The 24,266-nt window shown below is 40.7% G+C and overlaps 2 protein-coding genes across 3 annotated transcripts; both read right to left on the bottom strand.

Moving 5' to 3' along the window:
* Positions 1-4,825: 4,825 nt before the first annotated feature.
* Positions 4,826-12,674, bottom strand: LOC146701520 (uncharacterized). 2 transcript variants are annotated; one of them, XM_085467853.1, is made up of 4 exons: positions 12,290-12,674; positions 9,716-9,821; positions 7,448-8,044; positions 4,826-6,591 (listed from the first exon to the last, which is right to left on the bottom strand). In XM_085467853.1, the coding sequence occupies exons 2-4, from the start codon at positions 9,731-9,733 to the stop codon at positions 6,013-6,015; spliced, it is 1,194 nt and encodes a 397-aa protein (XP_085323979.1). In that variant the 5' UTR covers positions 9,734-9,821; positions 12,290-12,674; the 3' UTR covers positions 4,826-6,012. The 2 variants fall into 2 exon arrangements, with proteins under 2 accessions (XP_085323979.1, XP_085323978.1); XM_085467852.1 differs by lacking the exon at positions 12,290-12,674 and adding an exon at positions 11,668-11,716.
* Positions 12,675-14,255: 1,581 nt separating this feature from the next.
* Positions 14,256-24,060, bottom strand: LOC146701519 (uncharacterized). Its single transcript, XM_085467855.1, has 4 exons — positions 23,051-24,060; positions 21,483-21,588; positions 19,207-19,803; positions 14,256-18,350 (listed from the first exon to the last, which is right to left on the bottom strand). The coding sequence occupies exons 2-4, from the start codon at positions 21,498-21,500 to the stop codon at positions 17,772-17,774; spliced, it is 1,194 nt and encodes a 397-aa protein (XP_085323981.1). The 5' UTR covers positions 21,501-21,588; positions 23,051-24,060; the 3' UTR covers positions 14,256-17,771.
* Between the last annotated feature and the right edge of the window lie 206 nt (positions 24,061-24,266).

Below are 24,266 nucleotides of genomic sequence, written 5' to 3'. Positions count from 1 at the left end.
CTCATTCCACGCACTTATATAAAAACAAATTAAGGTGCAATATGGACATTATGGACCATGCTGGGCATCCTCTGTACACGGCCATAAACAACCATAGGAGTCTGTTCAGTGAGAGGTTGGTTCTCCCAAAGTCAAGGACCAGCAGACTTAAAAAGTCCTTTGTCCCACACGCCATCAAACTGTTTAACTCCTCGCTGGAGGGGAAACGGGGACAGAGGAGGGGGGAACAAGTAAGCTGTAGTGCCTTTTCACTGTGCAATAGTTTTTGTTAATAACCAACAGTGTAATAGACTCACAATATTTGAAATGTGCCGTTCCCTTGTATTCTTATTCCTATTTATTCTATTTATCCATTTTGTATTCTCTGTATTTATATATGTGGTATATTTCTGCTCACATTCTGCAACTTCTGTCGGTGCTGTGTTACAGGAAACTGAATTTCCCGGCAGAACCCACCCGAGGGATAAATAAAGTTTCATCTAATCTAATGTAATCTATAGGGCAGTACAGGCCATTGCCCTGGAGGTCCACCCATTTGTAGTTGGGAAGTAGCGTGGCTCAAGCATGTTCATCATAGTTTAAATCCCTTGTTTTGCACAACAGAATACGGCCTCCTGTCTTTTGTAATAGCTTTAGCCCGGTTGGATTGGGCAGCAAAGGGCTGCTTAAATGCCGCAACCTCCTCTGCTCCGGCACTTGGACTGCTAGCGCTGACCATAACTATCCGGTTGTTCAGTCTGACGTCACTAGCCGTGTCTGGGTCTAAACTCCGCTGCAGGTCCATATATCAAACGATCACATGGCATTACTGAGAGTTGAAAAACTGTCTAAAGTCTTTCATCTTTAATAAAATGATCAGCGTTCTGCTCTACCAGGTGTAACAATTGAGTTTAACATCCAGGCATCCATGAAAACGGAATTTATGACATTTAACGGAGTTAGAAGTTAGAAGCTAGCGAGCTAACTCCCTGCTATCTAAATACAATATAGCATGTCCTGACTGCGGGGTTTTGGAAACAAATTAAAACGTACAGCTCTGTTATCACTTCCAGCATAAATGAAGACAGAAAACTAACCAGCAGTGACGTTTGTAGGGTTACTGAAGTTGGGCTAGCGGGTATATAATGATGTGCTACATGACCGCTAGCGACACAGCTATGTTAGCATAATGTAAACAAGCTAACTTTTTTTCCCACTCGATAAAAGTTAACGTGAGTGTTCTCGGTGGTCAGGAACAAATGTAATCGCATGGCAGGATGCTGTAAAAGGACCAAACTTCAGCCAGGAGAACAACTGAGATAATCCATCCACAATGTGAGGTCATTCATATACTGCTGCATGGGCTGGGCTGTAGTTACATCCTAAGGTTTTAAAAACTGAGCTTAAATAAATGATTAGCGGTAATAAAAGCCGAGGGAGGTCAACAGGGATCACTGACTGTTTTAGGAGCTTTTTGAGATCAAATAGAAGAAAATACATAACATTAGACATGTTAACAACACAAAAGCCATATTAAACGCAGACTACTTTAGGCCCAGAAGTAGGATTCGTCACGTCATCACTGAACAACTGGATTGCTTGACAGACTGACCACGTGCACCATACACATACCTTTTTTCTTTTTCGAATCTTCAGATCACGTGCGTACCGAATCGTGGCGTGGGATTGGATTTCACATCAACCGTGATCCGTTGCACCTCTACTAACCTGTAAATTTAGTCTTTTCAAGAAAGCAATTTTTTCTTTTTTACACCATAAAAGCCTTATTTTTGTTGATTTCCTACTGCTAAGCAGAACACACATGAACTTTAAGGCCTGGATAAATTTGAAACTTTGTTGTCTACAATGGAAAATGGCTAAAAAATAAAAACAGGTATTCAGATCCTAATTTTATAAATTCTCTACTCAGCTTTGCTGCCTCCAATATCACTGAAATGCTGCTTGTTTCTTCACATTTTCCCAACATGCTTGCATTTAAATCGGTCCCGTCTTCTCTCTGTGTACCTGGCCTGTACCACCGCACTTGCTGTCTTTGGAGCGTCTGCCCCCCTTCCTCCTTTCTCATAATGACATGATCCCAGTTTGTCTTGTTAAAGTGAATTGTTAAATGTTGTCATTTTTATGCTTGCCATCTCTACATTGTTTCAACTCTGTGATAAAAGGAATTCCTTTGTCCCCCTCCCCAGCCTCTCAAGGTGCGGGGGGGGGGGGGGGCTGTAGTGTTTTATCACAGGCACATCCTTGTGAAGGTTTGTTTGATGTTTGGTAAGCTTCCTGCCCTTTGTATGGCTTCACTGTGTTGTGTATGGTGAACCAGTAAAGGAATTGAACCATATATTGGGTGTGGGGGAAGATTATGACTAAGGATGTTGTTAGAAAGTTGGAAGACACGCACGCACACACACACACACACGCATACAGATGTTTACACATTGTTGCAAAATCTCCCAATTCTTTTAATCTTTGGGCTGAAGGAAGGACAGTACTCGGTGTATTTATGCTCAATCAACAATCATTTATTTCCATACAATTCAACACTCATGAGCATTAGAACCATCATGATGGGGAGACATGCATGAAGAGGGTCACAGCAAATCTCAAAATAGTGACGGGTTACACAGCCTCTTATAGCTCCTAGCGGCCCCGACATACAGTGGGGCAAAAAAGTATTTAGTCAGCCACCGATTGTGCAAGTTCCCCCACCTAAAATGATGACAGAGGTCAGTAATTTGCACCAGAGGTACACTTCAACTGTGAGAGACAGAATGTGAAAAAAAAATCCATGAATCCACATGGTAGGATTTGTAAAGAATTTATTCGTAAATCAGGGTGGAAAATAAGTATTTGGTCAATAACAAAAATACAACTCAATACTTTGTAACATAACCTTTGTTGGCAATAACAGAGGTCAAACGTTTACTATAGGTCTTTACCAGGTTTGCACACACAGTAGCTGGTATTTTGGCCCATTCCTCCATGCAGATCTTCTCGAGAGCAGTGATGTTTTGGGGCTGTCGCTGGACTTTCAACTCCCGCCACAGATTTTCTATGGGGTTGAGGTCTGGAGACTGGCTAGGCCACTCCAGGACTTTCAAATGCTTCTTACGGAGCCACTCCTTTGTTGCCCGGGCGGTGTGTTTTGGATCATTGTCATGTTGGAAGACCCAGCCTCGTTTCATCTTCAAAGTTCTCACTGATGGAAGGAGGTTTTGGCTCAAAATCTCACGATACATGGCCCCATTCATTCTGTCCTTAACACGGATCAGTCGTCCTGTCCCCTTGGCAGAAAAACAGCCCCATAGCATGATGTTTCCACCCCCATGCTTCACAGTAGGTATGGTGTTCTTGGGATGCAACTCAGTATTCTTCTTCCTCCAAACACGACGAGTTGAGTTTATACCAAAAAGTTCTACTTTGGTTTCATCTGACCACATGACATTCTCCCAATCCTCTGCTGTATCATCCATGTGCTCTCTGGCAAACTTCAGACGGGCCTGGACATGCACTGGCTTCAGCAGCGGAACACGTCTGGCACTGCGGGATTTGATTCCCTGCCGTTGTAGTGTGTTACTGATGGTGACCTTTGTTACTTTGGTCCCAGCTCTCTGCAGGTCATTCACCAGGTCCCCCCGTGTGGTTCTGGGATCTTTGCTCACCGTTCTCATGATCATTTTGACCCCACGGGATGAGATCTTGCGTGGAGCCCCAGATCGAGGGAGATTATCAGTGGTCTTGTATGTCTTCCATTTTCTGATGATTGCTCCCACAGTTGATTTTTTCACACCAAGCTGCTTGCCTATTGTAGATTCACTCTTCCCAGTCTGGTGCAGGTCTACAATACTTTTCCTGGTGTCCTTCGAAAGCTCTTTGGTCTTGGCCATGGCGGAGTTTGGAGTCTGACTGTTTGAGGCTGTGGACAGGTGTCTTTTATACAGATGATGAGTTCAAACAGGTGCCATTCATACAGGTAACGAGTGGGGGACAGAAAAGCTTCTTACAGAAGACGTTACAGGTCTGTGAGAGCCAGAGATTTTCCTTGTTTGAGATGACCAAATACTTATTTTCCACCCTAATTTACGAATAAATTCTTTACAAATCCTATCATGTGGATTCATGGATTTTTTTTCACATTCTGTCTCTCACAGTTGAAGTGTACCTCTGGTGCAAATTACTGACCTCTGTCATCATTTTAAGTGGGGGAACTTGCACAATCGGTGGCTGACTAAATACTTTTTTGCCCCACTGTAGTCGTAAAAGCCTAAACATTCACATTCTTTCTCTCTTACGGCGCCTAAATTATGACCTCGGCTCCCTGTCTTTCTGCTCTCTGTAAGGTGGGGGTATGGAATGTGGTCTGTCTCTTCTGCCCTAGACACAAAGTCTCCTTCTTACAACCTTCTTTTTATGATTCAACAATAAAGCATGTCAAGAAAACAGTGCAAGACAGTCACAGCAGATCAAGGATACAGAGTGATGCACACTTATCTGATGAACTACAAAAATGATTATGTTCTTTTAACCCAAAAGTATAATGAGGACTAAACTACATACACAGCACACCATCTAAACTAAAGGATAATATATGTCCTACAGCTGTTATCATAATTCAACTACTTTGATTACATATATAAGGTAACATATGATAACAGAATAATATCACAACATACACACACATAGTGCCTTGTCTTAGAACCATGTGGGAGGTGCTTTGCTGTGATGTGTATTGTGTGAACTGTTTTCCAACAGTCACATATTTTCCCGGACCGGCATTTAAGGTGTTGAAGATAAATACAACAGAATAAAATGATATGACCAAGACAAAAACTGCGGTATTTTGTAAATGTAATAATAATAAACCTGTATTCACTAACTTTATTAGAAGGCTCCTCCTGAAATGCGCCAACAACACAGAGTAACATCCTCCTCTCTGCCCCTTAATGCTCTCTGGTCACTATGGTAACATGTAAATATTTGAAATTTATTCATAACACACGGGAGAAGTCCCAGGGAAACAGAGTTAATGATAAAAACCCTGAAAACCATACATTTCATCTTCGAGCCTCAACTCTCGCGAATTGGTACGAAACAAAAGACCTCCATGAAGACCACCTGGTATTATGAAGCATACCCAGTTTTACAAAGGGGATCCCATTTTCTTCACTTTTCTTCACCATTTTAGCATTTTTTTTTTGCTCCACTTTTTTTTGCAAATAAAACTGCATCAGCTTGACCACACAGCGATTAAAGTCTCACAGTTAGGAACCTTGCGATCAACTGATTTTAAGCAATTCTTCAGTGTGCGTGCTGTGCACAGAATGTGCACAAGAGAGTCTTCAACTGTAGCAAGTTGCCGGTGTTTTGGCACAACGCCACTGAAGATACCCACGTTGACAGCAGCCTCGTTTGTGCACGCAGCGACCAATGTTGTTGTCCAGTCATCCAAGCCTGTGTCCTCAAGAAGTCTCACAAGTCCATCCCTACGCGGTGCGGTCAGCACCCAGTTCAATCAGTCCAAGAAAGTCAGGGTTAAACTCTCCTTTGCTGGACACAGACACAATGTAAATGATTTCCTGCTCGACTTTTGTGATGTCCACAGATCCATCGGAAAGCATCCCCAAAGTCACTTATTCGAAAAAAGTATTTTCTTCGGCTCTGGCTCTGGTTGGTGTTTCTTAGGTGGTGGCGAAACACCAAAGAAGCTGCAGCAACACGTGTCAGGTTGAATGAGATGGTCAAGTACGCAAAGGCGCTTGGTAACATAAATGTCACTACGCATTCGTAATTTTTGACACACATACGCACCTGAGTAGCAGCTAGGTGCATCCCTGTCTATAACACAGTTTAACATGTTTATCTACTCATCAGCTGTTTAATTTTTCTCAGTACACAAGACGAACATGTTCATTCACAGCTGCCTCATCACATTTTTACATCTGAACTCTGTGGAGCCTGATCTCAAGGGTTTTAAGTCTGACCCTGAAACCAGTAGAGGATCTTTCTGTCTCTGCAGATTCACTGTGATGGGAGTGATTTCAGCCCTGAGTGATCACGCTGATGTTTGCACAGAGCCCATAATGAAGTGAATGTTTTGGCACATTGGTAACAGTGAAACAGTTTATTAGTAACGTGGGATCGTTTGTGTGTGGAGTATGAACTGAGATTCCTGAAGCTCTTGTCACACTGGTCACAGCTGTAGTTTCCTTCCATGTGTGTATGTTCATGATTGTTACGACTACTTGAATGTGAGAAGCTTTTGTCACAGTGTCTGCACTTGTATGGTTTCTCTCCTGTGTGGACTCGTTTGTGTGTTTTAAGGTTGACTGCAGTGGTGAAGGATGACCCACACTGATCACAGAGGTGCTTTTTAACCCCACTGTGAATCAGTTCATGACATTTTAAGTGATGTGATGTGGTGAAGCTTCTCCCACATTCTTTGCAGTATTTCAGTTTGTCTCCAGTGTGTTTACGTTGATGTCTTTTTAGGGTGTATTGATCACTGAAAGTTATTCCACAAAGGTCACAGACAAACTCTTTCCCACCACCACAGTAATGACAGGGTTGAGAACTGGATCCATCTGTGTCGCTCTGCTTCTAAACAAAGACACAAACACAGTGTAAGTCAGTCCTTCAACATTTTTATCCTGAACGTCGCCTGAAATAAAGAGCATCTCTGCAGACGTCCAATTACATTTTACTGTTTCAACACACTCAGTTTACTGGGCTGCAATAACTACAATACTACCACCATAATACTACAGTAATACTTATTTCATGTTACAGTAACATCTGAGTTACACTAAAGTACTACTTTGCTAATATTTGCAGGGTACCAACACAGTGCTAAACTACTAACTGCAGTAATACTCATTTAATACTGCATTAATAACACTGTAACTGTGCAGTTATAACACTCAGCTGCCTGGGACACAAGAAAAACACTACTACCCCCATGACACTGCAATTATAACATTAAATTAGTATTTTAACACTAATGTCTAAAAGTACTAAAGTTAAAAACAAGCAATGATACTACTGCTACAATACTACAATACCATTACGTAACGATACAACTTTGTTAACCATAAGAGAAGATTACAGAATGTTTTGGTTTTGTGCTTATTTTCATTTGTGTTTTATTTTATTACATGTGCTCCTAACAGAGGAATCAGGCTCTGTAAACAAAAGGCCTTTTATGCTGAAATAATAACAATATCATTATATACCAGGAAACTGCCTGAACATTAAATAACACCATCATATTAATTTTCAGGACTTTTAGTTTTTCATGATCGTGTAAACAAAAATCATAACTGACATGAAAATCTGAATAATCACTCAGAGCTGCTTTTCCATGCAGTAGAATTGCTAACATGCTAACACAGTTTAATGAGCAGAGTTGTTCCAAACAGTCAGGCTAAAATGACAAGATAACAATATAAATACATACCTCACAGTAACTGCACTTGTAGAGTCTCTTTCTGGTGTGGATCAGTTGGTGTTGCCTCAGGTAACATGGAGCTTTAAAAGTCTTCTCACACAGGTCACATTTATAAGGTCGTCCCTCAGTGTGGGTAAACATGTGTTGTTGTAACTGCCTGTTGGTTATAAACTGTCTGCCACACTGTTCACAACAGTACACAACATGTCTGGTGTGAATGCGTATGTGTGTATTTCGGGTCTCTATGTGGCTGAAAGTTTTTCCACAAAAGTCACAGCTGTATGCCTTAATTCCAGAGTGGATAACTAGATGCCTCTGTAAGTGGCCACTCTGAGTAAAAGCTGTGCCACACTGATCACAGCTGTACGCTTTAACTCCACTGTGGCTGAGTTGGTGTCTTTTTAGGGAACCCTTCCAGGAAAAAGACTTTCCACACAAGTCACAGCTGAACAGTCTCTCTCCAGTGTGGATGACCTGATGCTGTTTCAGGTGACACTTGGAAATAAAACCTATCCCACACTCGTCACAGGTGTGTTTTTTCTCTCTCTTTCTTCTGTGAGGTTTGTCGGCCTCCTGAGAGCGCTGACTTCTCGCTCCATGTTGGTCCTGCAGTGACAGAGATACAAACAGAGGCAGTGAGTGAAATGCAGTCGTGGAACAAACGCAACCTTCAAACTCCCTCCATTAACACTAGTTTTAAACCTGAAGGTGGAGTGTGGCACCAAACACCTTAAAGGTCTCTTATCCCCACCTACTGGTAGTTCTAACACATTACATCCAACCTGGTGTTAAAAATAATTCATGACTGTTCAAACACTAAAATCATGCCCATCCCTCCTGCTGTACACAGTTATTAATGCTAGCATGCTAACACACTCAGAAAAGTATAAATGTTTACCAAGTCTATACTTTTATGTTTCCTATTATATATTTCTATCATTTTGTCATTTTTCAATATTAATAATTACAATGTAACATTTAAAAGTTGATTCAGTGAAGGAAAATATTTTACTTTTGCTCCCTACATTAGAAAAAGAAAATTGTATTTTGTACTCCTTACATTTACAAAACAGATGTGTTACTTTTAAGGCATCTGAGGGGTTTATTTCATCACTGCAGGCATCAAACATCAAACCAACTTGAGAAACGGGAAAAGTAAGACATGAAAGACAATCCTGATCGTGTACTAATCACCAGGGTATGAAACATAAAAAGAGATGAAAGAGGCAAAACTGTGAGTCATAGTCAGGAGTTAAAGTGAGACGTTGTTCTTCTTTCTTTTTTGCACAGCACCTGAACAAACAGGTAATTTCAAATGCAGCGTTTCTATCAACAAACATCAGCAAACACACAAACTGTTTGTGTGCGGTTTGTCTCACAGTGTGTTGCTGGCTAAAGGTCCAGCTGCTGTACGTCACAGGGAGAGAAAAGAAAGAGAGCTAACTTCACTCAGAGATGGAGAAAGATAAGACACACAGGACAGGAGAGGAAGAAGAGAGGTTAGATTTAAAGGGAAGGACTGCTCAGTGGGATTTGATCAACTGGAGATTAAAGCTTACATGTAAGTCCTCATGTGTTGAAATCAGATATTGGGTCTGTACATGTGACATTATGTTTTTTCAGATAGTGAAAGATGCTGCAAAACAATCTGAGGCAGATTAACTGTGTTATTTAAAGACTGCATGAAGATCGTCTGCAGGTTAGTGCAGGATAAACAGGTTCGTTTGCTGAACTGTGATGGATTTAAAGTAAAGAACAGTGTGTGACTGGTGCACAGTGACTGTGGTGCTCATGTCACAGTTAGATTACATCAAGTGTAGCAGAGATTCATTTAAACTGAAGCTCATGATGCTGACAGAATGTATAATCACACTTGCACAGTCCAATCACTTTGTAACCAGTTATAGTAGTTTCTCATAGGTAATACTACAACAAGCTTTATGAATATTCATGTGTGTAACCAATAAAACAACCTGCAGGGGGAAAGCAAGTTGAAGTGGGTTGGAGACAATTGCTTCCCCCTCGCGAGTGAAAACTTGAGCTCTGTGTGACCTCGTTCCTGAGTGAGTTTCTGTTTATCCAGCAGTATCAGGGGTAAAACTCTGACAAATGTCCATTTGATTATTAATAATGTTGATGAATAAACCTTCCTTATTTTAACATGTGCTGTGGTCTCTAAAAAACAACATAATATGCAACACAGTGATATAACAGGTTGGGAGGATGAGAGTTTTAGACGTGACTGATTATTTGGTGAAACTGTGATATTTTCCTCACCTCCTGTGTTGAGCTCATTGTTTCCTCTGTAGTGACTCAGCTGAGTCCAGATGGCTGAAAATGTTCCTCTGCTGCTCCGTCAGACTCTTCTCCTCCTGCTGATCAGCTGGGACACAAAACAGATCTTTGTTAGGCTCCACACTGCACTGAAGAGTCAAAGTGTCTCATATGTTCATCTGACAACACAAAGTACAAATTTCACTCTGATTGCTTGTAGAAATCTTGTGAGACGTGTTGTGCTGCAAAGTGAGGAAACTCTCTCACTCACTTATACTTCAGGAGGAACTTTGTGACATTGGCTCTAATATTCTAAGCAGCCCTTTACTATGACAGGGCCAGAAAGTCCTATTTGAAGGTTTGGGAGAAGGACCATGTTAAAGGTGGATTGGGGTTTATACACTTTGTTATGATACAGGTAAGGCTGTAAGAGCCTGAGAAGGTGTCCTGAATGAACCTCTAAAACCAGTTTTCAGCTAACGACTCTGCTTCAGTCTGGAAAACAGCAACTACAAGTTTAAAGACTCCATCAACAATTCACACCCAGCAACAGCCTGAACAGCTCCTCCTGTGGTTTCCACAAACAGGGACAGACCTGTTACTCCCCCACCCCACACTTTCAACTCCTTCAGCCCCCCAGTTCCACCCCCCCACCCCCACCATTCATAATAACAGAGGCCCACACCTGATCACCACTTCACAAGTCTCTCCAGCCCCCATGGTGCCGCTCTCCAAACTCCACCATTCTCCAAAGTTTGATTCTGTTCATCTGGACGTAGCTTTTTGTGGGAGAAACGTTTCATCACTCATCCAAGTGCAGCCGACTGCAGGTTTCCCCAATCTTCAACAGTGCATTTGCATAATGACTGAAACGAGCACCACTGAAGGAACAATGGGCTGGGAGGTCAGTTATTGAGCATTAATATGCAAATTCTCATGATCATTGATCAACAACCACTGATCCCTTGCAGCGGGAATGGTACTCATTGCCATTGATCAGCAGTCTTTGATTAATGAGCTTTGATCAGTGGTTTCAGTGCTTTCCTTCCTGCTTTGACTGCAGCTGTGTTTGACACAGGAACGATTATACTTTATTCTTTTTGGGGGAAGTGCAGCTTTAAACCTTCACATGATTCAAGTCAACCCAACAAATCAATCTGGACGATCACAGGTGGGAAAAACTTCTGTAGATAAAATAAAACCCAACATTCACATGATTAAAAACACGACTTCACCAAATGACCAGGAGCTGCACATTAACCACCACAATATATTTTTATTCTCTGTGCTTTCAAATATGAACACTGTTTACTTTCATCTCTGTTTCATTAGTTTTTGTTAACATCTTCCTGTTCCAGAGGGTGATGGGAGTCAAAGAGGAGGTACTGGTCCGTAGTACATCGAAGTTTACCGGAAGCGCACACATACGGACCAGTACCTCCTCTTTGACTCCCATCACCCTCTGGAACACAAACTTGGAGTAATTAGGACCCTACACCACCGGGCAGAACAGGTTCCCTCTAAGCCTGAAGGTAGAGCTGGGCGATATAAGATTTTTTCATATCACGATATGTTTTTTTCATTTCAGGCGATAACGATATCTATCACGATATAAGCCAAATAACTATATTTGTAAGATTTAAATGTGCCGTTGCTCACAAGTAAAATGTGAAATAATCAGCAGCTTGTTTTTATTTAAATATTTATTTCCCATAATAAGTTCAACAGGGTAGATGTACTTAACACTGCCAGGCTTCTACCTTTCAACCTTTAAAAGCCGGAGAGCAGCCAAATGGCTGGTAGGCTTTTAGCTAAGCTTTAGCTTCAGCCAAGTGGAAGCTAAATTGGCTAGTCATTCATATGTATATTAGGTTGTTACCTGGGAATTCTGGAGGGAGGGGAGTGGGGGTGTGTGACTGAGGGGGTGGGGGAGCTGCTAAAAGCTGTGAACTTACTTCCTTTTGTGTTTCATCTTGAAGCATTCTCAATCATCCAGGGAAATAACTAATAACTAATAACAACAAATCTCCAAAAGTCACCAACTTGGAGTGTTTCAGTTTGCCATCTTAGGGAGAAATCAACACACAAGGGTGTATGTCCTTTGTTGCTGAGATTTATTGATGAAAACAGTACAAAAAAACCAACCATTTGCACACATATTTACAAATAATAATAAAAAGTGAGTGAATACATTTCAACATTTTCAGCAATGTCTTCAAGTAACTTAAAGGAGTCCAGACGCTTTTCTTTGCAAGCTCCTTTGACTGTGACCCTGATACTGCAGCAGATCGCTCTCATCCATTTCCTGTTATCACTTCAAATAGAAATGAGGCTGTAGAGGTTTGGTGCAGGCAGAAAAACAGCTGCAGGGACAATGAAAAGACTTTTCTGCTCCAACTTCTCCCAGCATGCTGAGCTAATGATTAGTTGGTGTTTTTCTCCAAACACTCTCTCACGCTTCTCTCAACGTGTTCACAATAAACTGTGAACAGACACCGAGGAGAGCAGCAGAAGACCTCATTCAGGAGCTAAACTCAACATGAATTGAACTCACAGTAAAGTTAGCTCGGTGCTTACCTTTAGATGAGCCCACAAACCGAGAGAAACTCCGCGATGAAGCTGCAACTCTTTCCAAACACAGGAAACAGATCAGGGAGCAGAGACCCACGTGGTTCACGCTGATCTCAGCTACGATCCAGGAGACAAGGGTGGGCAGATCGATGCAGATATCGATCCAAACGTTGGTTTAGTTTGTTTTATCATCCAAATTCAACCTTTTACTCGCTTTAGATTAAAAAATAGCTCCGTCATCCCGGAAGGCGCTTCGTCTTCTTTACATTGTTTATTGGCGGTTGTCAAACAACAAAATGGTGCTTTACTGCCACCAACTGGTGTGGAGTGTGAACTGGCACGTCGACCCTCAAACTGGAATAAGGCCCGATAACCTTACAATAAGATCCAGTTTCAGTTTTGTGTTTATGTTTTGGATCAGTCGCCCTCTCACAGTGTAATATAGTTTCCTTTTTCTTTTCTTTTTTTTTTCCTGTCCCGTTTGGCTCTTTTGCCATCAGAATTATTGTCTAAAGGCAAAGAAAGATGCCCAACGGATTTACTTTACCAAATTGACCATCCCAGCCTTGCCATAATGGTCCATTTGATTCACCTTTTATTGTTTATTTTATTTTCACTTACTGAATACGGGACAGACTTGACTGGGAGAAAGAAAGAGAAACAGCTGAGAAGAGGGACAGGGGAGAAGGGCAAAAAACAAAAACCAACAGAATGAGCAGAGAAAGAAAAAAAATGCATATATCAATCATCTGGATCACCTGTTGAGAAAGAAAAAAGAAAACAAGCAGAAGAGAACAAGAGTAATAGAATAAACAACATCACAATGATATATGGGAATATGACAGTAAATACTAAATATTAAACATTATTGTGCAGCACATAAGATCAACAGAACACAGTGTGCTTTGAGGTAGAAGCCAAAAAGGGTGTAGTTTGTGGGTGTGATCACCCGTGTGTACACCTGTGAGCATGGACGTGCTTGTTTTTTTAAAAGGTTCCTTCATGTAATGATCTGCTAGAGGGTGTGGGGGGGCCACAGCCCCGTCCTCCAGGGCATGAAGCAGGTATGGAGGAGATCAAAACTCCAGACATCCAGAGGCCCCCAGAACACAAGAGACCAAGGAAGACCAACAGAGGGGCAGCTGCGCCACTGTCCCAGAAAGAGCTGAGGAGAGTCCCAGATGAGGGCTCACTCAGCAGCCACGGAGCAGAAGCCAGGGGGAGTTGCAGTGACGCGCCCGTGAGCTCCGCCGGCAGCCAGCTGTGCCTGAGTGACCGAGCCCCACCTCCGAAGTGGCCCAAGCGAGCCCCAGGATCCAGGCCCCGATAAGCGGCCGCCAAGGAGTGAGCCGGTGTGTACCTGGACGCCCATCCCCAGACACAAAGAACCACCAACGCACTGATGTCTGAGGGAGTCCGCCACTGGCAGTGTAATGTAGTTTCCTCTTCTCTTTGATCGCCCAAAGACGTGGTGCAGAATATGCCATGAAAATCATTTGTTTGAAGCCAGCTCACCTCCTGCAACCAGAATACATGCTTCTTTTGCAGTTCAGACTACTTCTGACATTTCTGTGGAGGAACACCAAAGTAACTGCTAAACCCTCCTGGGTCCAAGTATAATTTGCCATTTTTGACTACTTTTGATTTTACCTCTACAATATTATTATTAATATTATTATTATTATTATTATTATTATTATTATTATTATTATTATTATTATAAAAACAGTTTATCTTGCCTTGTTTGGTATAATCTTTTCAGCACAACCTCAAATATCTGAAATTTGAGTTATTTTTTACATTTCGGCATACTATATTAGCACAAGTTATCTAAGTTCAAGCAAAAATTCAAACTCAGAGTAGAAAAAAGTTAAAAAAAATTTTTACTGTGAAACCCATAAAAATGTTTGAAGAATCATTTTCATAACTTGAAATGCAAATACAAAATTGTACATTTCTAAAAATTCTGCACATGTTTTGGAAACAACAGTTATCTGGTACTATTCGCTTAAAAATGCAGCCAATCCCTCAGGTGTTTTTATATAACAATTTAAATGTATTTACAGAACAAATAGGTGTTCTGCATCAAATAAGAAGGCACACAAATTATTTGTGCCAGTCCAAAAAAATAGTTTGTGTTCAGTATAAGACAGAAGAGAACACCACAGGCCTAAACCCTGCAGGTCTGACAGCAGGAGGTGGATCAGTCCAGTTTTTCATGTGGGAACAGCGTTTACACTGGAATCTGCCTCTGATGGCTTTGATGGAGCAAAGATGCTTGAAGAGCGTCTCTCAGCATGGGCCCGAAAAAAGTTCTGTCAGCTGAGGAAGGCGACGATATTAAGAAGCTGCTGGAGTTTATGACAGAGGAGATTTCTGCTGTCAAACTGCAGCAGAAAGCCATCCTGGACCTGGTCAAGGTGGTTGTAACTGTCCCTGAGACAGTTAAAATAAAGTTGATTATTTTATGTTTCTGTGATAGATTCATGCTTAATTTAGTTCATTTATTTATAAGATAAGATGATAAAAGTTTAACATTAATTAAAAAACATGTCTAAAAAATGTGATTACAAAATATGGGGTTGTTAAATATGTAAAGTGCTGTAAAGTTTGTATGAGGTAAAGTTTGTAATTGTCACATGACCAGAGTTTGGTTGAGAGCACAACCATGGCATTGTGGAGCTAGCATGGATACATGGCTACCGATGCATCTACAGCCTCAGCGTTAATGAAAACACAAAACAGCACTGTTAAAACAAGGAAAGAAACTGAAAGGAGCCGATGTCTTCATGAATGAACATCTGATAAAAAGAAATGCGGACATTGCCAGGAAAGCACGTTACTTGAAGAAACAGGGAAAAATTCAGAGTACATGGACCAGCAACTGTAAAGTATTCATTAAACTCAATGGAACACCGGAACAAGCCAAAGTGTTGGTCAACAGAAATATGGAGGAGCTGGACAAATACTGAGGTTCAACTTACACTGGAGGTATGAATACACATGTGACGTGACACACAACACAACACATGGCACAGTCTAAAAGAGCTTCATCTGCATCTGGCAACAATATCAATATAACTCATTGGAATTCTCTTTATGATAATCTGGAACTGAGAACATTTCGATACACAGACCATAATGTTCTAGACTTAGAAAAGGATATAGACCCGGAAAATAATTTCTTCTATAACATCAGCAATAACTGCTGCTACTTCACTGATGAACCGTTTAAACACACCATCAACATGGAAAATAAATGATCAATAATCCATTTTAATAGCAGAAGTCTGTGTGCCAACTTCAACAATATAAAGGAATATCTAAATGAGTTGACAAATCCATTTGGAATTATTGCCATTTCTGAAACATGGACCAATGCTGAGAAAGGACTGGACTTTGAACTGGTGGGATTTGATGTGAATTTTGTAAATAGAAGGAACAAAAGTGGAGGGGGAGTAGCTGTGCATGTGGATAAAAACCTAAATTACAAGGTGATGGAAAGTATGACAACTGCGATTGATAATTTATTAGATGGTATAACAATTGAAATTTATAAGGAAAGAGAGAAAAATCTAGAAAAAACTAGCTGTATATATAGAACACCTTTCTCTATTTAATGACTTCATAGAAGAAATATTCTCTAAAACAAATCAAAAATTTATGTTTATCTGTGGTGATTTTAATATTGACCTGTTGAATAAAAAAACAAACAAACATAAAATGACCAACGAATTTCTAAACACTATGTACAGTTTGAGTTTACATCCTAAAACAACCAGGCCTAGCAGAATTAAACCACATTGTGCCCCCTTACTTGACAATATTTTTTACTAACAATATGGAAAACAACGTTTTGAGCGGATTATTAATTAATTACATCAGTGATCAAAAATCTCACGGTTCAGATTGGATCATGGTTTTAAGTCACGGATGGGATCAATTTTCGGATCAGCAAAAGTAGAAAAAAAAAGAGAAATTCAAGTATTTTTGCCTATTAAAAAACATTCAACTGAAGACTCATTCCACGCACTTATATAAAAACAAATTAAGGTGCAATATGGACATTATGGACCATGCTGGGCATCCTCTGTACACGGCCATAAACAACCATAGGAGTCTGTTCAGTGAGAGGTTGGTTCTCCCAAAGTCAAGGACCAGCAGACTTAAAAAGTCCTTTGTCCCACACGCCATCAAACTGTTTAACTCCTCGCTGGAGGGGAAACGGGGACAGAGGAGGGGGGAACAAGTAAGCTGTAGTGCCTTTTCACTGTGCAATAATTTTTGTTAATAACCAACAGTGTAATAGACTCACAATATTTGAAATGTGCCGTTCCCTTGGACTGGTTCTTATATAGCGCTTTTGTACTCTTCTGAGCACTCAAAGCGCTTTACACAACTTGTGCATTCACACCCATTTGCACAAGCACATTGTTCTAGGTGCTTTCTAAGTAACATTCACACACATTCATACTCCGATGAATGCATCGGAGAGCAATTTGGGGTTAGTATCTTGCCCAAGGATATTTGGCATGCAGCCAGGGAAGCCAGGAATCGAACCACCAACCTTCCGATCAGTAGATGACCTGCTCTACCGCCTGAGCTACAGCCACCCCTTGTTTTCTTATTCCTATTTATTCTATTTATCCATTTTGTATTCTCTGTATTTATATATGTGGTATATTTCTGCTCACATTCTGCAACTTCTGTCGGTGCTGTGTTACAGGAAACTGAATTTCCCGGCGGAACCCACCCGAGGGATAAATAAAGTTTCATTTAATCTAATGTAATCTATAGGGCAGTACGGGCCGTTGCCCTGGAGGTCCACCCATTTGTAGTTGGGAATTAGCGTGGCTCAAGCATGTTCATCATAGTTTAAACCCCTTGTTTTGCACAACGGAATACGGCCTCTTGTCTTTTGTAATAGCTTTAGCCCGGTTGGATTGGGCAGCAAAGGGCTGCTTAAATGCCGCAACCTCCTCTGCTCCGGCACTTGGACTGCTACCGCTGACCATAACTATCCGGTTGTTCAGTCTGACGTCACTAGCCGTGTCTGGGTCTAAACGCTGCTGCAGGTCCATATATCAAACGATCACTATGGCATTACTGAGAGTTGAAAAACTGTCTAAAATCTTTCATCTTTAATAAAATGATGAAATGATGAAATGAAAACGGAATTTATGACATTTAACGGAGTTAGAAGTTAGCAGGGAGTTAGCTAAGGCGCTTGGTAACATAAATGTCACTACGCATTCGTAATTTTTGACACACATACGCACCTGAGTAGCAGCTAGGTGCATCCTGTCTATAACACAGTTTAACATGTTTATCTACTCATCAGCTGTTTAATTTTTCTCAGTATACAAGACGAACATGTTCATTCACAGCTGCCTCATCACATTTTTACATCTGAACTCTGTGGAGCCTGATCTCAAGGGTTTTAAGTCTGACCCTGAAACCAGTAGAGGATCTTTCTGTCTCTGCAGATTCACTGTGATGGGAGTGATTTCAGCCCTGAGTGATCACACTGATGTTTGCACAGAGCCCATAATGAAGTGAATGTTTTGGCACATTGGTAACAGTGAAACAGTTTATTAGTAACGTGGGATCGTTTGTGTTTGGAGTATGAACTGAGATTCCTGAAGCTCTTGTCACACTGGTCACAGCTGTAGTTTCCTTCCATGTGTGTATGTTCATGATTGTTACGACTACCTGAATGTGAGAAGCTTTTGTCACAGTGTCTGCACTTGTATGGTTTCTCTCCTGTGTGGACTCGTTTGTGTGTTTTAAGGTTGACTGCAGTGGTGAAGGATGACCCACACTGATCACAGAGGTGCTTTTTAACCCCACTGTGAATCAGTTCATGACATTTTAAGTGATGTGATGTGGTGAAGCTTCTCCCACATTCTTTGCAGTATTTCAGTTTGTCTCCAGTGTGTTTACGTTGATGTCTTTTTAGGGTGTATTGATCACTGAAAGTTATTCCACAAAGGTCACAGACAAACTCTTTCCCACCACCACAGTAATGACAGGGTTGAGAACTGGATCCATCTGTGTGGCTCTGCTTCTAAACAAAGACACAAAGACAGTGTAAGTCAGTCCTTCAACACTTTTATCCTGAACGTCGCCTGAAATAAAGAGCATCTCTGCAGACGTCCAATTACATTTTACTGTTTCAACACACTCAGTTTACTGGGCTGCAATAACTACAATACTACCATCATAATACTACAGTAATACTTATTTCATGTTACAGTAACATCTGAGTTACACTAAAGTACTACTATGCTAATATTTGCAGGGTACCAACACAGTGCTAAACTACTAACTGCAGTAATACTCATTTAATACTGCATTAATAACACTGTAACTGTGCAGTTATAACACTCAGCTCAATGGGACACAAGACAAACACTACTACCCCCATGACACTGCAATTATAATATTAAATTAGTATTTTAACACTAATGTCTAAAAGTACTAAAGTTAAAAACAAGCAATGATACTACTGCTACAATATTACAATACCATTACGTAACGATACAACTTTGTTAACCATAAGAGAAGATTACAGAATGTTTTGGTTTTGTGCTTATTTTCATTTGTGTTTTATTTTATTACATGTGCTCCTAACAGAGGAATCAGGCTCTGTAAACAAAAGGCCTTTTATGCTGAAATAATAACAATATCATTATATACCAGGAAACTGCCTGAACATTAAATAACACCATCATATTAATTTTCAGCACTTTTAGTTTTTCATGATCGTGTAAACAAAAATCACAACTGAAATGAAAATCTGAATAATCACTCAGAGCTGCTTTTCCATGCAGTAGAATTGCTAACATGCTAACACAGTTTAATGAGCAGAGTTGTTCCAAACAGTCAGGCTAAAATGACAAGATAACAATATAAATACATACCTCACAGTAACTGCACTTGTAGAGTCTCTTTCTGGTGTGGATCAGTTGGTGTTGCCTTAGGTGATGTGGAGCTTTAAAAGTCTTCTCACACAGGTCACATTTATAAGGTCGTCCCTCAGTGTGGGTAAACATGTGTTGTTGTAACTGCCTGTTGGTTATAAACTGTCTGCCACACTGTTCACAGCAGTACACAACATGTCTGGTGTGAATGCGTATGTGTGTATTTCGGGTCTCTATGTGGCTGAAAGTTTTTCCACAAAAGTCACAGCTGTATGCCTTAATTCCAGAGTGGGTAACTAGATGCCTCTGTAAGCTCCTACTGTGAGTAAAAGCTCTGCCACACTGATCACAGCTGTACGCTTTAACTCCACTGTGGCTGAGTTGGTGTGATTTTAGGGCACTCTTCCAGGAAAAAGACTTTCCACACAAGTCACAGCTGAACGCTTTAACTCCAGTGTGGATGACCTGATGACGTTTTAGTGACTCCTTCACAGTAAAACCCATCCCACACTCATCACAGGTGTGTTTTTTCTCTCTCTTTCTTCTGTGAGGTTTGTCGGCCTCCTGAGAGCGCTGACTTCTCGCTCCATGTTGGTCCTGCAGTGACAGAGATACAAACAGAGGCAGTGAGTGAAATGCAGTCGTGGAACAAACTCAACCTTCAAACTCCCTCCATTAACACTAGTTTTAAACCTGAAGGTGGAGTGTGGCACCAAACACCTTAAAGGTCTCTTATCCCCACCTGCTGGTAGTTCTACCACATTACATCCAACTTGGTGTTAAAAATAATTCATGACTGTTCAAACACTAAAATCATGCCCATCCCTCCTGCTGTACACAGTTATTAATGCTAGCATGCTAACACACTCAGAAAAGTATAAATGTTTACCAAGTCTATACTTTTTTATGTTTCCTGTTTCCTATTATATATTTCTATCATTTTGTCATTTTTCAATATTAATAATTACAATGTAACATTTAAAAGTTGATTCAGTGAAGGAAAATATTTTACTTTTGCTCCCTACATTAGAAAAAGAAAATTGTATTTTGTACTCCTTACATTTGCAAAACATGTGTTACTTTTAAGGCATCTGAGGGGTTTATTTCATCACTGCAGGCATCAAACATCAAACCAACTTGAGAAACGGGAAAAGTAAGACATGAAAGACAATCCTGATCGTGTACTAATCACCAGGGTATGAAACATAAAAAGAGATGAAAGAGGCAAAACTGTGAGTCATAGTCAGGAGTTAAAGTGAGACGTTGTTCTTCTTTCTTTTTTGCACAGCACCTGAACAAACAGGTAATTTCAAATGCAGCGTTTCTATCAACAAACATCAGCAAACACACAAACTGTTTGTGTGCGGTTTGTCTCACAGTGTGTTGCTGGCTAAAGGTCCAGCTGCTGTACGTCACAGGGAGAGAAAAGAAAGAGAGCTAACTTCACTCAGAGATGGAGAAAGATAAGACACACAGGACAGGAGAGGAAGAAGAGAGGTTAGATTTAAAGGGAAGGACTGCTCAGTGGGATTTGATCAACTGGAGATTAAAGCTTACATGTAAGTCCTCATGTGTTGAAATCAGATATTGGGTCTGTACATGTGACATTGTGTTTTTTCAGATAGTGAAAGATGCTGCAAAACAATCTGAGGCAGATTAACTGTGTTATTTAAAGACTGCATGAAGATCGTCTGCAGGTTAGTGCAGGATAAACAGGTTCGTTTGCTGAACTGTGATGGATTTAAAGTAAAGAACAGTGTGTGACTGGTGCACAGTGACTGTGGTGCTCATGTCACAGTTAGATTACATCAAGTGTAGCAGAGATTCATTTAAACTGAAGCTCATGATGCTGACACAATGTATAATCACACTTGCACAGTCCAATCACTTTATAACCAGTTATAGTAGTTTCTCATAGGTAATACTACAACAAGCTTTATGAATATTCATGTGTGTAACCAATAAAAACAACCTGCAGGGGGAAAGCAAGTTGAAGTGGGTTGGAGACAATTGCTTCCCCCTCGCGAGTGAAAACTTGAGCTCTGTGTGACCTCGTTCCTGAGTGAGTTTCTGTTTATCCAGCAGTATCAGGGGTAAAACTCTGACAAATGTCCATTTGATTATTAATAATGTTGATGAATAAACCTTCCTTATTTTAACATGTGCTGTGGTCTCTAAAAAACAACATAATATGCAACACAGTGATATAACAGGTTGGGAGGATGAGAGTTTTAGACGTGACTGATTATTTGGTGAAACTGTGATATTTTCCTCACCTCCTGTGTTGAGCTCATTGTTTCCTCTGTAGTGACTCAGCTGAGTCCAGATGGCTGAAAATGTTCCTCTGCTGCTCCGTCAGACTCTTCTCCTCCTGCTGATCAGCTGGGACACAAAACAGATCTTTGTTAGGCTCCACACTGCACTGAAGAGTCAAAGTGTCTCATATGTGCATCTGACAACACAAAGTACAAATTTCACTCTGATTGCTTGTAGAAATCTTGTGAGACGTGTTGTGCTGCAAAGTGAGGAAACTCTCTCACTCACTTATACTTCAGGAGGAACTTTGTGACATTGGCTCTAATATTCTAAGCAGCCCTTTACTATGACAGGGCCAGAAAGTCCTATTTGAAGGTTTGGGAGAAGGACCATGTTAAAGGTGGATTGGGGTTTATACACTTTGTTATGATACAGGTAAGGCTGTAAGAGCCTGAGAAGGTGTCCTGAATGAACCTCTAAAACCAGTTTTCAGCTAACGACTCTGCTTCAGTCTGGAAAACAGCAACTACAAGTTTAAAGACTCCATCAACAATTCACACCCAGCAACAGCCTGAACAGCTCCTCCTGTGGTTTCCACAAACAGGGACAGACCTGTTACTCCCCCACCCCACACTTTCCACACCTTCAGCCCCCCAGTCCCACCACCTCCACCATTCCCCAAACTTTGATTCTGTTCATCTTGACATAGCTTTTGCAGTAGGAAAAACGTTTCGGCCCTCATCTACGTGACTTCTTCAGTCTCAGCCGACTGCAGCTCTCCCCAATCTTCAACAGTGCATTTGCATAATGACTGAAACGAGCACCACTGAAGGAACAATGGGCTGGGAGGTCAGTTATTGAGCATTAATATGCAAATTCTCATGATCATTGATCAACAACCACTGATCAAATGCTGTGATTGCAGCGACTCCCCAACTCTCTGAATGGTACTCATGGCCATTGATCAGCGGTCTTTGATTAATGAGCTTTGATCAGTGGTTTCAGTGCTTTCCTTCCTGCTTTGACTGCAGCTGTGTTTGACACAGGAAGACATTTTTACATTCTTCACACTCTCCTGCACATTAACCACCACAATATATTTTATTCTCTGTGCTTTCAAATATGAACACTGTTTACTTTCATCTCTGTTTCATTAGTTTTTGTTAACATCTTCCTGTGCATCACTTTACAGCAGCCACACTCATTAAAATGAGACTTTGTAGGAGTTCACTTCCTCTCATGTGTTCATCCACAGCAGCTGGACAATAAAGTTTATTGTGACCCTGATACTGCAGCAGATCGCTCTCATCCATTTCCTGTTATCACTTCAAATAGAAACGAGGCTGTAGAGGTTTGGTGCAGGCAGAAAAACAGCTGCAGGGACAATGAAAAGACTTTTCTGCTCCAACTTCTCCCAGCATGCTGAGCTAATGATTAGTTGGTGTTTTTCTCCAAACACTCTCTCGCTCTTCCCTCAACGTGTTCACAATAAACTGTGAACAGACACCGAGGAGAGCAGCAGAAGACCTCATTCAGGAGCTAAACTCAACATGAACTGAACTCACAGTAAAGTTAGCTCGGTGCTTACCTTTAGATGAGCCCACAAACCGAGAGAAACTCCGCGATGAAGCTGCAACTCTTTCCAAACACAGGAAACAGATCAGGGAGCAGAGACCCACGTGGTTCACGCTGATCTCAGCTACGATCCAGGAGACAAGGGTGGGCAGATCGATGCAGATATCGATCCAAGCGTTGGTTTAGTTTGTTTTAGCATCCAAATTCACTATTTTCTTCGCTTTGGATGAAAAAATAGCTCCGTCTGTCATCCCGGAAGGCGCTTCGTCTTCTTTACATCGTTTATTGGCGGTTGTCAAACAACAAAATGGTGCTTTACCGCCACCAACTGGTGTGGAGTGTGAACTGGCACGTCGACCCTCAAATGCACACAAACAATTTACTCCCTTTTAAAAACTGGAATAAGGCCTGATAACTTTCACCTCTTGTTGAATATTGAAATATCTTTTGAATTGGTTAAATGTCAGAATAAAAAGAGGGAGCTGTCTATGTTAATCACTTTCATCAAATTTAGGAGTACATATACACTAAGTTTATTGTTAATTAATAAGAAAACTCCAGACGATTCCATTCTGAGTAAATTGGTGGCACAGCTGTGGATGCATATAAGGCAAAACACAGAGCCTGTTTCTTTGCCATGGGAAAATCAAGAGACGTCAACCAAAACACCAGGAAAAGAACTGTGGAGTTCCATAAGTGTGGCTCAATTTTGAATACAATTTGGTGCCATTTACAATTAAGAAATACAGATTAAATAAAGTTAACAAATGTTTTTTTATATTTATCAATCTAAAAAAATAAACATTTAGTCTGATTTGATGTTACAATTAAAAAAGTGTTTGTGTTTTGATCTGAAGAGTGTGTAAATATCTGATTTCAACTGTATATTTGATGATTGTCAGCACAAAGAGGGAGAGAGAGGAACAGAGAGGGAGATGGAGAATGAGGACAGAACAGAGATGAACAAGAGCAGGTGAGATACACATGTTAGTCAAATGGTTGTTTACCAAAAGTATCACCGTATCACAGGTACTCATGTATCTCGTACCTAGTGTTTCTTTTTAGGTTTGCTATTTTTAAAATTCTACATTTATTAAGTTATGCAGGCTTTTTTGCACAACAAGGCTAAATAATTATATACATTTTTCTCAATCTGAATATTGTACTTTGGTAGAATTTAAAAAATAAGTGTAGTGCAGGTCTATGATGATTTTTAGTGCTACTATCAT

The sequence above is a fragment of the Copadichromis virginalis genome, linkage group LG9 (assembly GCF_057382275.1).
Source record: "Copadichromis virginalis isolate Kocher_CV1m ecotype Utaka linkage group LG9, C_Virginalis_male_GT1.1, whole genome shotgun sequence".
Taxonomy (NCBI): Eukaryota; Metazoa; Chordata; class Actinopteri; order Cichliformes; family Cichlidae; genus Copadichromis; species Copadichromis virginalis.
Note: the sequence above shows the minus strand (reverse complement) of the source record. Positions and strands in the feature narration are given on the sequence as shown.

Bases quoted from the DNA above. Each gene is read 5' to 3' on its own strand.
- LOC146701519 (XM_085467855.1), bottom strand. The intron at 18,351-19,206 runs GTATGTATTTAT...GTCTTTGTTTAG, and splicing joins ACAAGTGCAGTTACTGTGAG to AAGCAGAGCCACACAGATGG.
- LOC146701520 (XM_085467853.1), bottom strand. The intron at 6,592-7,447 runs GTATGTATTTAT...GTCTTTGTTTAG, and splicing joins ACAAGTGCAGTTACTGTGAG to AAGCAGAGCGACACAGATGG.